Source organism: Phaenicophaeus curvirostris, unplaced genomic scaffold (genome assembly GCF_032191515.1).
Source record: "Phaenicophaeus curvirostris isolate KB17595 unplaced genomic scaffold, BPBGC_Pcur_1.0 scaffold_84, whole genome shotgun sequence".
Taxonomy (NCBI): Eukaryota; Metazoa; Chordata; class Aves; order Cuculiformes; family Cuculidae; genus Phaenicophaeus; species Phaenicophaeus curvirostris.
Window position 1 is genome coordinate 416,605 of NW_027206706.1, and position 15,227 is coordinate 431,831.

A 15,227-nucleotide genomic window follows, 5' to 3' on the forward strand; every position below is an offset into this window, starting at 1 on the left:
CTCTTTTTCCGCCCCGCAGATGGCGTCGCGGGGCCCCCTGGGGCTGCTCGGGGCTCGCGCCTTGGACGTCACCTTCGAGGTGGGCAACGAGTACCAGGTCATCGAGACCATCGGCACCGGAGCCTACGGCGTCGTCAGCTCCGCCCGGCGCCGCGACAACGGTGACCCCCGACCCCAAAACTGACCCTGAACCCCGAAAACTGACCCTGAACCCCAAAAACTGACCCGGAACCCCGAAAACTGACCCCGAACCCCAAAAACTGACCCCGAAAACTCACCCCCAACCCTGAAAACTCACCCCAAACCTCAAAAACTGACCCTGAACCCCAAAAACTCGTCCCAAAAACTGACCCCGAACCCCCCAAAAACTCACCCCAAACCCCAAAAACTCACCCCGAACCCCAAAAACTCACCCCCAACCCCCAAAAACTCACCCCCAACCCCCGAAAACTCACCCCCAACCCCCCAAAAACTCACCCCAAACCCCCCAAAAACTGACCCTGAACCCCAAAAACTGACTCTGAACCCCCCAAAAACTGACCCGGAACCCCAAAAACTGATCCCGAACCCCCCAAAAACTGATCCTGAACCCCCAAAAACTGATCCTGAACCCAAAAAATTCATCCCTAACCCCTCAAAAACTGACCCCAAACCTCAAAAACTGACCCTGAATCCTAAAAACTCACCCCGAACCTGATCCCGAACCCCCCCAAAAACTGATCCCGAACCCCCAAAAACTCACCCCAAACCTCAAAAACTGATCGTGAACCCCCCAAAACTGATCCTGAACCCAAAAAACTCATCCCTAACCCCTCAAAAACTGATCCCGAACCTCAAAAACTGACCTCAAAACCCCCAAAAACTGACCCCGAACCCCCAAAAACTGACCCTGAACCGCCCAAGAACTCACCCCAAACCTCAAAAACTGACCCTGAACCCCGAAAACTGACCCCGAACCCCGAAAACTGACCCCGAACCCCCAAAAGCTCACCCTGAACCCCCCAAAAACTGACCCCGAACCCCGAAAACTGACCCCGAACCCCGAAAACTGACCCCGAACCCCGAAAACTCACCCCCAACCCTGAAAACTCACCCCAAACCTCAAAAACTGACCCTGAACCCCAAAAACTGATCCCAAACCCCCCAAAAACTCACCCCCAACCCCGAAAACTGACCCCGGACCCCAAAAACTGACCCCGAGCCCCGAAAACTGACCCCGGACCCCCCGAAAACTGACCCCGGACCCGCCAAAAGCTGATCCCGAACCCCCCAAAAACTCACCCCCAACCCTGAAAACTGACCCTGAACCCCCCAAAACCTCACCCTGAACCTGACCCCGAACCCCAAAAACTCACCCCAAACCTCAAAAGCTGACCCTGAATCCCAAAAACTGACCCCAAAACTGACCCTGAACCCCCAAAACTGACCCTGAACCCCAAAAACTGACCCCTAACCCCCCAAAAACTGACCCTGAACCCCAAAAACTCACCCCAAACCTGACTCCAAACCCCAAAAACTCACCCCGAACCCCCCAAAAACTGTCCCCTCACTCCCCCCGAACCCCAAAAACTGACCCCAACCCCCACCCAAGACCCTCTTGGACCTCCTGGTGCCCCCCAAGACCTCCTGGTGCCCCCCCAAGACTCTCTTGGACCTCCTGGTGCCCCCCAAGAACCTCCTGGTGCCCCCCAAGACCCTCTTGGACCTCCTGGTGCCCCCCAAGAACCTCCTGGTGCCCCCCAAGACCTCCTGGTGCCCCCCAAGACCCTCTTGGACCTCCTGGTGCCCCCCAAAGACCCTCCAGGACCTCCTGGTGCCCCCAAAGACCCTCCAGGTCCTCTTAGTGCCCCTCAAGTCCCTCTTGGACCTCCTGGTGCCCCCCCAAGACCTCCTGGTGCCCCCCAAGAACCTCTTGGACCTCCTGGTGCCCCCCCAAGACCTCCTGGTGCCCCCCAAGAACCTCCAGGACCTCTTGGTGCCCCCCAAGACCCCCCAGGACCCCCCCATTTCCCCTCCCCGCTGAAGCCCGTCCCCGCCGGGTCCCCCAGGGCAGCCGGTGGCCATCAAGAAGATCCCCAACGCCTTCGACGTGGTGACCAACGCCAAGCGGACCCTGCGGGAGCTGAAGATCCTCAAGCACTTCAAGCACGACAACATCATCGGCATCAAGGACATCCTGAAGCCCACGGTGCCCTACAGCGAGTTCCGCTCCGTGTGCGTCCGCGGGGGGCGGTGGGACCCGTAGAAACCTTCTCCAGATCTTCTTGTGGGGCTGGAGGAGATGTGGGGTGGAGCTTCTGGGGCTCCATGGGGGTGGTGGGACCCATAGAAACGTCTCCAGATCTTCTTGTGGGGCAGGAGGAGATGTAGGATTGAGTTTTCCTGGGTCTATGAGGGTGGTGGAACCCATAGTGACATCTCCAACCCTTCTTGTGGGGCTGGAGAAGACGTGGGGTGGAGCTTCTGGGGCTCCATGGGGGTGGTGGGACCCATAGAAACATCTCCAGATCTTCTTGTGGGGCTGGAGAAGACGTGGGATGGAGCCTCCTGGCTCCATGGGGGTGGTGGGACCCATAGAAACATCTATAACCCTTCCTGTGGGGCCAGTGGACATGTGGGGTGGAGCTTCTGGGGCTCCATGGGGGTGGTGGGACCCATAGAAACATCTCCAACCCTTCCTATGGGGCAGGAGGAGAAGTAGGATGGAGCCCTCCTGGGTCTATAGGGGTGGTGGAACCCATAGAATGTCTCCAACCCTTCCTGTGGGGCAGGAGGAGATGTAGGATGGAGCTTCCCTGCGTCTATAGTGGTGGTGGAACCCATAGAGACCTTCCCAACCCATCCTATGGGGCTGGAGAAGACGTGGGATGGAGCTTCTGGGGCTCCATGGGGGTGGTGGAACCCATAGAAACATCTCCAGCCCCTCCTGTGGGGCTGGAGAAGACGTAGGATGGAGCTTCCCTGGGTCTATAGTGGTGGTGGAACCCATAGCAACATCTCCAACCCTTCTTGTGGGACTGGAGGAGATGTGGGATGGAGCCTCCTGGCTCCATGGGGGTGGTGGGACCCATAGCAACATCTCCAACCCTTTTTGTGGGGCCGGAGAAGACGTGGGATGGAGCTTTCCTGGGTCTGTGAGGGTGGTGGAACCCATAGCAACATCTCCAGCCCTTCCTGTGGGGCAGGAGGAGATGCAGGATTGAGTTTTTCTGGGTCTAGGAGGGTGGTGGAACCCATAGAAACATCTCCAACCCCTCCTGTGGGGCAGGGGGAGATGTAGGATTGAGTTTTTCTGGGTCTAGGAGGGTGGTGGAACCCATAGTGACGTCTCCAACCCTTCCTGTGGGGCAGGAGGAGATGTGGGGTGGAGCTTCCCTGGGTCTATAGGGCTGGTGGAACCCATAGAACATCTCCAACCCTTCTTGTGGAGCAGGAGGAGACCTGGGATGGAGCCTTTGTGGCTCCATGGGGGTGGTGGGACCCACAGAAACATCTCCAACCCCTCCTGTGGGGCAGGGGGAGATGTAGGATTGAGTTTTTCTGGGTCTAGGAGGGTGGTGGAACCCATAGCAACATCTCCAGCCCTTCCTATGGGGCTGGGGGAGATGTAGGATTGAGTTTTTCTCGGTCTAGGAGGGTGGTGGAACCCATAGAGACGTCTCCAACCCTTCCTGTGGGGCCGGAGGAGACGTGGGATGGAGCCTTCTGGCTCCGGGGGGCTGGTGGGCCCCCAAGCCACGTCCCCGCCCCGTCTCAACCTTCTCCCCCCCCCATCCCCCGGCCCCCCCGTTGCCGGCAGCTACGTGGTCCTGGACCTGATGGAGAGCGACCTCCACCAGATCATCCACTCGGCGCAGCCGCTGACGCTGGAGCACGTCCGCTACTTCCTCTACCAGCTCCTGCGGGGCCTCAAGTACATCCACTCGGCCAACGTCCTCCACCGCGACCTCAAACCCAGCAACCTGCTGGTCAACGAGAACTGCGAGCTCAAGATCGGCGACTTCGGCATGGCCCGCGGCCTCGGCGCCGACGCCAACCCCGCCAAGGCCTTCCTCACCGAGTACGTGGCCACCCGGTGGTACCGGGCGCCGGAGCTTCTCCTCTCCCTCCACGGCTACAGCCGCGCCATCGACGTCTGGTCGGTGGGTTGCATCTTTGCCGAGATGCTCGCCCGGCGCCAACTCTTCCCGGGCCGTAACTACGTCCACCAGCTCCAGCTCATCATGGCCGTCTTGGGGACGCCGCCGCCGGCTCTGGTGGCCTCCATCGGCGCCGAGAGGGTCCGCGCCTACCTGCAGAGCTTGGCCCCGCGGCCTCCGGTGCCGTGGGACTCGCTCTTGGGCGGCGCCGTGGCCGAGCCGGCCGCCTTGGCTCTTCTAGGCCGCATGTTGAGGTTCGACCCCCGGGAACGGTTGGGGGTGGCCGAGGCCTTGGCCCACCCCTTCTTGGCCAAGTACCACGACCCCGAGGACGAACCCGAGTGCGTCCCGGCCTTCGATTTCGCCTTCGACCGCCGCGTCCTCACCAAGGAGGAGATCAAGGCGGCCATCGTGGCCGAGATCGAGGACTTCCACGCGCGGAGGGACGGCATCCGCAGGCACATCGCCCTCGCGCCGAGCGGGGAGGGCGCCCACCTCTCCGGGAGCAGCGACGGCGAAATCGTGAGGAACGTCAACGGCTCCGTGGAAAACGCCAACATTGCCTTGAGGAACGTCAACGTTGCCTTGAGGAACGACAGCGTCGCCGCGGAAAACGCCGTCGCCGTGGGAGATGCCGATGTTTCTGTGGGAAACACCAACGTTTCCATGGAAAAGGGCAACGTTTCCATGGAAAACGTCAACGTTGAGATGAGGAACGCCAGTTTTTCCATGGGAAGCACCAAGGTTCCCATGGAAAACATCAACATCTCCATGGGAAACACCAACGTTCCCATGGAAAACATCAACATCTCCATGGAAAACATCAATGTTCCCATGGGAAGCACCAATATCTCCATGGGAAGCACCAACGTTCCTATGGGAAACACCAACATCTCCAATATCTCCATGGGAAGCACCAATATCTCCATGGGAAACACCAACGTTCCCATGGGAAGCACCAACGTCTCCATTGGAGACGCCGTTTCCTTGAGAAACACCAACGTCCCCATGGAAAACGCCAACATGTCCTTGAGAAGCGACCACGTCTCCATGGGAAGCACCAAGATTTCCATGGGAAGCACCAAGATTTCCATGGGAAGCACCATTTCCATGGGAAATTCCAACGTTTCCATGGGAAATTCCAACGTTTCCATGGGAAACACCAACGTTTCCTTGAGGAACGATGCCATCTCCATGGGAAACACCAACATCTCCATGGAAAACACCAAGTTCTCCATGGAAAACGCCAACATTTCCTTGAGGAACGCCAAGATCCCCATGGAAAACACCAACATCTCCATGGGAAACGCCGTTTCCATGGGAAGCACCAACATCTCCATGGAAAACACCAACATCTCCATGGGAAACACCAAGTTCCCCGTGGGAAACGGCAACGTCTCCATGGAAACCACCAAGATGTCCATGGGAAACGCCATCTCCATGGGAACCACCACCGTTTCTAGAGGAAACACCAACATCTCCATGAGGACCAACAAGATCTCCATGGAGAACGCCGACGTCCCCATGGAAAACACCAACATCTCCCTGGGGGATGTCCCCGTGACCAACCTGGGGGACGTCCACTCAACCGACGTCCCCGCCGGCTCCACCGAGGCCACCGCCAAGGCCTCCGCGGCGGCGCTGAAGGCCCCGGTGGGCGCCCTAGGCCCGGCCTGGCCCTGTGCCGACGTGGACATGCCGAGCCCCGGCCCGGCCGACTGTCCCATGGACTCCGGGCGGGTGAAGGCGGAGCCGGGAGCCCCCGCGCCGGCGCCCAAGAGGGACGGAGCCATCTCCGATGACACCAAGGCCGCCCTCAAGGCCGCGCTGCTCAAGTCGGCGCTGAGGAACAAGAGCAAAGGTGGGTGCTGGTGGGACCAGGGGCCTCCATCTGGGCTTGGGGGCTCCATCTGGGCCTGGGGGCTCCATCTGGGCTTGGGGGCTCCATCTAGGCTTGGTGGCTCCACCTCCAGACCTCTGGGTCCCAGAGATGGGTTGGGTTGGGGCCTCCATCCTTGGGATCTTGGGTCTCAAGGCTTGGGTTGGGGTTGGGTTCCGTTGGGTTGGTGGCTCCATCCCTGGGCTCTAGGGGTGGGTTGGTGGCTCCTTCTCTAGGCTCTTGGGTCTAAGGGCTTGGGTTGGGTTGGCTTGGGTTGGGTTGGGTTGAGCTTCTACGGGTTTGGTTGAGCTTCTCTGGGTTTGGTTGAGCTTCTCTGGGTTGGGTTTGGTGGATTTGGTTGGTTTGAGTTGGGTTTGGTTGAGCTTCTATGGGTTTGGTTGATCTCAGTTGGATTTGGTTGATCTTCTATGGGTTTGGTTGAGCTTCTCTGGGTTGGGTTTGGTTGGTTTGAGTTGGGTTTGGTTGAGTTTCTTTGGATTTGGTTGAGCTTCTCTGGGTTGGGTTGAGCTTCTCTGGGTTTGGTTGAGGTTCTATGGGTTTGGTTTGATGGGTTTGGTTGACTTGAGTTGGGTTTGGTTGAGCTTCTCTGGGTTTGGTTGACCTTCTATGAGTTTGATTGATCTTCTCTGGGCTTGGTTGAGCTTCTACGGGCTTGGTTTGGCGGATTTGGTTGGTTTGAGTTGGGTTTGGTTGAGCTTGGGTTGGGTTGGGTTGAGCTTCTCTGGGTTTGGTTGAGCTTCTCTGGGTTTGGTTGAGCTTCTGTGGATTTGGTTGACCTTCTATGGGTTTGGTTGATCTTCCATGGATTTGGTTGAGCTTCTCTGGGTTGGGTTGAGCTTCTCTGGGTTGGGTTTGGTGGGTTTGGTTGACTTGAGTTGGGTTTGGTTGAGTTTCTTTGGATTTGGTTGAGCTTCTATGGATTTGGTTGAGCTTCTCTGGGTTTGGTTGAGCTTCTCTGGGTTGGGTTTGGTGGGTTTGGTTGGTTTGAGTTGGGTTTGGTTGAGTTTCTTTGGATTTGGTTGAGCTCAGTTGGATTTGGTTGATCTTCTATGGGTTTGGTTGAGCTTCTATGGGTTGGGTTTGGTTGGTTTGAGTTGGGTTTGGTTGAGTTTCTTTGGATTTGGTTGAGCTTCTCTGGGTTGGGTTGAGCTTCTCTGGGTTTGGTTGAGCTTCTATGGGTTTGGTTTGATGGGTTTGGTTGACTTGAGTTGGGTTTGGTTGAGCTTCTCTGGGTTTGGTTGACCTTCTATGAGTTTGATTGATCTTCTCTGGGCTTGGTTGAGCTTCTACGGGCTTGGTTGAGCTTCTATGGGTTTGGTTTGGTGGATTTGGTTGGTTTGAGTTGGGTTTGGTTGAGCTCCTCTGGGTTTGCTTGAGCTTCTATGGGTTGGGTTGAGCTCCTCTGGGTTTGGTTGATGTTCTCTGGGTTTGGTTGAGCTTCTGTGGGTTTGGTTGAGCTTCTCTGGGCTTGGTTTGGTGGCTTTGGTTGACTTGACTTGGATTTGGTTGAGCTCCTCTGGGTCGGGTTGAGCTCCTCTGGGTCGGGTTGAGCTCCTCTGGGTCGGGTTGAGCTCCTCTGGGTCGGGTTGAGCTCCTCTGGGTCTGGTTGAGCTCCTCTGGGTTGGGTTTGGTGGATTTGGTTGGTTTGAGTTGGGTTTGGTTGACCTTCCATGGGCTTGGTTGACCTTCCATGGGTTTGGTTGACCTTCCATGGCTTTGCTTGACCTTCCATGGGTTTGCTTGACCTTCCATGGATTTGATTGACCTTCTATGAGTTTGGTTGACCTTCCATGGCTTTGCTTGACCTTCCACGGCTTTGCTTGATCTTCTCAGCGTTGGGTTGAGCCCCGTTGGGTTCGGTTGGGGTTTTTCCGGCTTCGGTCGAGCCGCTTGGTCTCCGTCCCGTTGGTTCCTCCCTCCGTGTGTCCCCCCCCCCCCTTCCCCCCCAGAGGCGGCGTGCGCGGCGCCCGAGGCCACCGAGGGCCGCCGCTCGGTGACGGCGGCCGAGCGCCAGCGGGAGCGGGAGGAGAAGCGGCGCCGGCGGCAGGAACGGGCCAAGGAGCGCGAGAAGAAGCTGCGGGAGCGCGAGCGCCGCGAGCCCCGGGGCCGCGGCGACGGCCTCCGCGGCCTCGTCCTCTCCGACGACGACCGCCACCTCCTGGAGCGCTGGACCAAGATGAGGGACGGGGCCCCCCCGCGCCCCACGGCGGCGGCGCCACCACCTCCTCCTCCTCCTCCTCCACCGCCCTCCACCACCGCGGCCACCACCGAGGCCTGGACGGTGCCGGAGCTGTGGGGCCAGCCCCACGCGGACCCCGACGTGGCCACCGTCACCCAGCAGCTCTCCAAGTCCCAGGTGGGTTGGGGAGGGGACCCACCTCGAGAGCCTCAGCTTGGGTTGGTGGCTCCATCTCTAGACCCTTGGGTTGGGTTGAGTTGGTGTCTCCATCTCTAGATCGTTGGGTTGGGTTGAGTTGGGTTGGGGTCTCCATCTCTAGATCTTTGGGTTGGGTTGGGGTCTCCATCTCTAGATCTTTGGGTTGGGTTGGGGTCTCCATCTCTAGACCCTTGGGTTGGGGTCTCCATCTCTAGACCCTCGGGTTGGGTTGGGGTCTCCATCTCTAGACCCTCGGGTTGGGTTGGGGTCTCCATCTCTAGATCTTTGGGTTGGGGTCTCCATCTCTAGATCTTTGGGTTGGGTTGGGGTCTCCATCTCTAGACCCTCGGGTTGGGTTGGGGTCTCCATCTCTAGATCTTTGGGTTGGGGTCTCCATCTCTAGATCTTTGGGTTGGGTTGGGGTCTCCATCTCTAGACCCTGGGGTTGGGTTGGGGTCTCCATCTCTAGATCTTTGGGTTGGGGTCTCCATCTCTAGACCCTTGGGTTGGGGTCTCCATCTCTAGATCTTTGGGTTGGGTTGGGGTCTCCATCTCTAGATCTTTGGGTTGGGTTGGGGTCTCCATCTCTAGACCCTCGGGTTGGGTTGGGGTCTCCATCTCTAGACCTTTGGGTTGGGTTGGGGTCTCCATCTCTAGATCTTTGGGTTGGGTTGGGGTCTCCATCTCTAGACCTTTGGGTTGGGTTGGGGTCTCCATCTCTAGATCTTTGGGTTGGGTTGGGGTCTCCATCTCTAGATTGTTGGGTTGGGGTGGGGTCTCCATCTCTAGATCTTTGGGTTGGGTTGGGGTCTCCATCTCTAGACCCTCGGGTTGGGTTGGGGTCTCCATCTCTAGATCTTTGGGTTGGGTTGGTGGCTCCATCTCTAGATCTTTGGGTTGGGTTGGGGTCTCCATCTCTAGACCCTTGGGTTGGGTTGGGGTCTCCATCTCTAGACCCTTGGGTTGGGTTGGGGTCTCCATCTCTAGATCGTTGGGTTGGGGTCTCCATCTCTAGACCCTTGGGTTGGGTTGGGGTCTCCATCTCTAGATCTTTGGGTTGGGTTGGGGTCTCCATCTCTAGACCCTCGGGTTGGGTTGGGGTCTCCATCTTGGGACCCTTGGGTTGGGTTGGGGTCTCCATCTCTAGACCCTCGGGTTGGGTTGGGGTCTCCATCTCTAGATCTTTGGGTTGGGTTGGGGTCTCCATCTCTAGACCCTTGGGTTGGGGTCTCCATCTCTAGATCTTTGGGTTGGGTTGGGGTCTCCATCTCTAGATCTTTGGGTTGGGTGGGTGGCTCCATCTCTAGACCCTTGGGTTGGGTTGGGGTCTCCATCTCTAGATCTTTGGGTTGGGTTGGGGTCTCCATCTCTAGATCTTTGGGTTGGGGTCTCCATCTCTAGATCTTTGGGTTGGGGTCTCCATCTCTAGACCCTCGGGTTGGGTTGGGGTCTCCATCTCTAGACCCTTGGGTTGGGTTGGGGTCTCCATCTCTAGACCCTTGGGTTGGGTTGGTGCCTCCACCTCTAGACCCTTGGGTTGGGTTGGGGTCTCCATCTCTAGATCTTTGGGTTGGGTTGGGGTCTCCATCTCTAGATCTTTGGGTTGGGGTCTCCATCTCTAGATCTTTGGGTTGGGTTGGGGTCTCCATCTCTAGATCTTTGGGTTGGGTTGGGGTCTCCATCTCTAGACCCTTGGGTTGGGTTGGGGTCTCCATCTCTAGACCCTTGGGTTGGGTTGGGGTCTCCATCTCTAGACCCTTGGGTTGGGTTGGGGTCTCCATCTCTAGATCTTTGGGTTGGGTTGGGGTCTCCATCTCTAGACCCTTGGGTTGGGGTCTCCATCTCTAGATCTTTGGGTTGGGTTGGGGTCTCCATCTCTAGATCTTTGGGTTGGGGTGGGGTCTCCATCTCTAGATCTTTGGGTTGGGGTCTCCATCTCTAGACCCTTGGGTTGGGTTGGGGTCTCCATCTCTAGATCTTTGGCTTGGGGTCTCCATCTCTAGACCCCTGGGTTGGGTTGGGGTCTCCATCTCTAGATCTTTGGGTTGGGTTGGGGTCTCCATCTCTAGACCCTTGGGTTGGGTTGGGGTCTCCATCTCTAGACCCTTGGGTTGGGTTGGGGTCTCCATCTCTAGATCTTTGGGTTGGGTTGGGGTCTCCATCTCTAGATCTTTGGGTTGGGTTGGGGTCTCCATCTCTAGATCTTTGGGTTGGGTTGGGGTCTCCATCTCTAGATCTTTGAGTTGGGTTGGGGTCTCCACCTCTAGACCCTTGGGTTGGGTTGGTGCCTCCATCTCTAGACCCTCGGGTTGGGTTGGGGTCTCCATCTCTAGATCTTTGGGTTGGGTTGGGGTCTCCATCTCTAGATCTTTGGGTTGGGTTGGGGTCTCCATCTCTAGATCTTTGGGTTGGGGTCTCCATCTCTAGACCCTTGGGTTGGGGGTCTCCATCTCTAGACCCTTGGGTTGGGTTGGGGTCTCCATCTCTAGATCTTTGGGTTGGGGTCTCCATCTCTAGATCTTTGGGTTGGGTTGGGGTCTCCATCTCTAGATCTTTGGGTTGGGTTGGGGTCTCCATCTCTAGATCTTTGGGTTGGGTTGGGGTCTCCATCTCTAGATCTTTGGGTTGGGTTGGGGTCTCCATCTCTAGATCTTTGGGTTGGGTTGGGGTCTCCATCTCTAGACCCTTGGGTTGGGTTGGGGTCTCCATCTCTAGATCTTTGGGTTGGGTTGGGGTCTCCATCTCTAGATCTTTGGGTTGGGTTGGTGCCTCCATCTCTAGACCCTTGGGTTGGGTTGGGGTCTCCATCTCTAGATCTTTGGGTTGGGTTGGGGTCTCCATCTCTAGATCTTTGGGTTGGGTTGGGGTCTCCATCTCTAGACCCTTGGGTTGGGTTGGTGGCTCCATCTCTAGATCTTTGGGTTGGGGTCTCCATCTCTAGATCTTTGGGTTGGGTTGGTGGCTCCATCTCTAGATCTTTGGGTTGGGTTGGGGTCTCCATCTCTAGATCTTTGGGTTGGGTTGGGGTCTCCATCTCTAGACCCTCGGGTTGGGGTCTCCATCTCTAGATCTTTGGGGTGGGTTGGGGTCTCCATCTTGGCCCCTCGGCCGGGTTGGAGGTCCCCCCTGGAGCTCTGGGGGGTCTCCTCGGGGGTCTCAGGTGGAGGACCCCCTGCCGCCGGTGTTCGCCGTGACCCCCAAGGGCAGCGGCGCCGGCTACGGCGTCGGCTTCGACCTCGACGACTTCCTCGCCCACTCGCTCGACATGGACGGGGGCGACGGCCACGCCAGGTGGGACCTCGGAGCCCTCCCTGCCCCAGAGATCCACCCCATAGATCCTCCTGGACCCATAGATCCACCCCAGAGGTCCTCCTGGACCCATAGATCAGCCCCATGGTTGGTCCCTCAGCCCCATAGATGGTCCCTCAGCCCCACGGTTGGTCCTTCAGCCCCACGGTTGGTCCCTCACCCCGTGGTTGGTCCCTCAGCCCCATAGATCAGCCCCATAGATGCTCCCTCAGCCCCACGGTTGGTCCCTCAGCCCCACGGTTGGTTCCTCAGCCCCATAGATGCTCCCCCAGCCCCATAGATCAGCCCCACGGTTGGTCCCTCAGCCCCACGGTTGGTCCCTCAGCCCCATAGCTGGTTCCTCAGCCCTATAGATGCTCTTCCAGCCCCACGGTTGGTCCCTCAGCCCCACGGTTGGTCCCTCAGCCCCATAGTTGGTCCCTCAGCCCCATAGATGCTCTTCCAGCCCCATAGATCAGCGCCATAGATCATCCCTCAGCCCCATGGTTGGTTCCTCAGCCCCATAGATCAGCCCCACGGCTGGTCCCTCAGCCCCACGGTTGGTCCCTCAGCCCCATAGCTGGTTCCTTGGCCCCATAGATCAGCCCCACGGTTGGTCCCTCAGCCCCACGGTTGGTTCCTCAGCCCCATAGATCAGCCCCATAGATGGTCCCTCCGCCCCACGGTTGGTTCCTCAGCCCCACGGTTGGTCCCTCAGCCCCATAGATCAGCCCCACGGCTGGTCCCTCAGCCCCACGGTTGGTCCCTCAGCCCCACGGTTGGTCCCTCAGCCCCATAGATCAGCCCCATAGATGGTCCCTCCGCCCCACGGCTGGTCCCTCCGCCCCACGGCTGGTCCCTCAGCCCCACGGCTGGTCCCCCAGCCCCACGGTTGGTCCCCCAGCCCCATAGCTTCTCCCCCAGCCCCATAGATCATCTCTCAGCCCCCCACCTCCTCCCCACAGCGCGGGGGACTCGGCGCCGCTGTCGGCCTCGCTGCTGGCCGACTGGCTGGAGGTCCATCGCCTGAGCCCCGACGCCCTCGAGAGCCTCCAGCGCGACCTCCAGCTCGGCTCCCCCATGCTGCTCAGCGACGACGCGCCCCACGCCTGAGCCCGCCCCACGGCGCGCCCCACCGAGCCTCCGCCTGCCCCATAACTCCGTCTCCTGCCCCATAGCTCCATCTCCTGCCCCATAACTCCATCTCCAGTTCCGTCTCCTGCCCCATAACTCCATCTCCTGCCCCATAACTCCATCTCCTGCCCCATAACTCCATCTCCTGCCCCATAACTCCATCTCCTGCCCCATAACTTCATCTCCAGCCCCATAACTCCATCTCCAGCCCCATAGCTCCATCTCCTGCCCCATAACTCCATCTCCAGTTCCGTCTCCTGCCCCATAACTCCATCTCCTGCCCCATAACTCCATCTCCTGCCCCATAACTCCATCTCCTGCCCCATAACTTCATCTCCAGCCCCATAACTCCATCTCCAGCCCCATAGCTCCATCTCCAGCCCCATAAATCCATCTCCAGCCCCATAACTCCATCTTCAGCTCCATCTCCAGCCCCATAACTCCATCTCCAGCCCCATAACTCCATCTCCAGCCCCATAACTCCATCTCCAGCCCCATAACTCCATCTCCAGCCCCATAGCTCCATCTCCAGCCCCATAACTCCATCTCCAGTTCCATCTCCAGCCCCATAACTCCATCTCCAGTTCCATCTCCAGCCCCATAACTCCATCTCCAGCCCCATAACTCCATCTCCAGCTCCATCTCCAGCCCCATAGCTCCATCTCCAGCCCCATAAATCCATCTCCATCTCCATCTCCAGCCCCACAGCTCCACCTCCAGCCCCACAACTCCTATTAAATCTCTGTTCCCACCCCAGTCTCGGCTTTTTGGGGCCCCGGGAGGGACCCAGAGAGATTCTGGGGGCCCTATAGAGGCTGTATGGGCCCTATAGGGGCTGTAGAGCCCCCTAACGACCCCGTGGGCCCCATAGAGGCTGGGTGGGCCCTATAGGGGCCGTACGGCCCCTATAGGGCCCACCCAGCCTCTATGGGGCCGTATAGGGGTCGTATGGGCCCTATAGGGTCCGTAGAGCCCCCCGAAGACCCCGCGGGGCCCGGTGGTGTCGGCGCAGGAAGAGGCGGAGGCGGCTGCGCTTGCGGCATCGGGTTCCGTAGCGAAATCACATCACAGACCACGCGGGGGCGACACCGAGCGGGGGGGGGGTGGGGGGACAACGTGGGGGACACGAGGAGGGACCTCCCACCACCTCCAGCAGGTCCAGGGCCACCTGGAGGGGTCATCTAGGGGGTTGAGGGGTCATCTAGGGGGTGGAGGGGTCATCTAGGGGGTCGAGGGGTCATCTGGGGGGGGTTGATGGGGGTGAGGGGTCATCTAGGGGGTCGAGGGGTCATCTAGGGTGTCCAGGGGTCATCTAGGGGGTGGTTGATGGGGGTGAGGGGTCATCTAGGGGGTTGAGGGGTCATCTAGGGGGTGGTTGATGGGGGTGAGGGGTCATCTAGGGGGTCGAGGGGTCATCTAGGGGGTAGTTGATGGGGGTGAGGGGTCATCTAGGGGGTCGAGGGGTCATCTAGGGGGTGGTTGATGGGGGTGAGGGGTCATCTAGGGTGTCCAGGGGTCATCTAGGGGGTGGTTGATGGGGGTGAGGGGTCATCTAGGGGGTTGAGGGGTCATCTAGGGGGTCGAGGGGTCATCTAGGGGGTGGTTGATGGGGGTGAGGGGTCATCTAGGGGGTCGAGGGGTCATCTAGGGGGTGGTTGATGGGGGTGAGGGGTCATCTAGGGGGTCGAGGGGTCATCTAGGGGGTGGTTGATGGGGGTGAGGGGTCATCTAGGGGGTTGAGGGGTCATCTAGGGGGATGAGGGGTCATCTAGGGGGTCGAGGGGTCATCTAGGGGGTGGTTGATGGGGGTGAGGGGTCATCTAGGGGGTCGAGGGGTCATCTAGGGGGTGGTTGATGGGGGTGAGGGGTCATCTAGGGGGATGAGGGGTCATCTAGGGGGTTGAGGGGTCATCTGGGGGGTTGAGGGGTCATCTGGGGGGTGGTTGATGGGGGTGAGGGGTCATCTAGGGGGTTTAGGGGTCATCTAGGGGGTCAAGGGGTCACCTAGGGGGTGGTTGGATGACCCATGGGTTGGATGGTTGAGTTGTTGCTGCTGGTTGGGTGGTTAACGAGCCCGCTGGGTGGTTAACGAGCCCCTTGGGTGGTTGGACGGGTCGTTAGATGGGGGAGCAGCCGCTCGATTAACCAGCGGATGGGTTGGTTAACCAGGAGATGGGTTGGTTAACCGGGAGATGGGTTGGTTAACCGGCCCTCAGCAGGTGAAGCACGAGGCTGGTTAGCAGGTGGGTTGTTAACCGGGGTGGGGGGGGGGGTAGTTAAACCGGTTAGCTGGCTGGTTGGTTGAGCGGGTAGTTAAGTGCCTGGTTAGTTGGTTGGACGGGGGAGGGGCAGCCGGCTGGGTGGCTGCGGAGCCGGTTGAGCTGCTGCT

General features: G+C 58.9%; 1 protein-coding gene across 2 annotated transcripts; it reads left to right on the forward strand.

Annotated features, from left to right (window-relative positions):
* Positions 1-19: 19 nt before the first annotated feature.
* On the forward strand, positions 20-13,583 carry MAPK7 (mitogen-activated protein kinase 7). 2 transcript variants are annotated; one of them, XM_069882155.1, is made up of 6 exons: positions 20-161; positions 2,049-2,214; positions 3,800-6,000; positions 7,989-8,395; positions 11,577-11,707; positions 12,670-13,583. In XM_069882155.1, the coding sequence occupies exons 1-6, from the start codon at positions 20-22 to the stop codon at positions 12,815-12,817; spliced, it is 3,195 nt and encodes a 1,064-aa protein (XP_069738256.1). In that variant the 3' UTR covers positions 12,818-13,583. The 2 variants fall into 2 exon arrangements, with proteins under 2 accessions (XP_069738256.1, XP_069738257.1); XM_069882156.1 differs by having other exon boundaries at positions 32-161; positions 2,054-2,214.
* Positions 13,584-15,227: the final 1,644 nt, after the last annotated feature.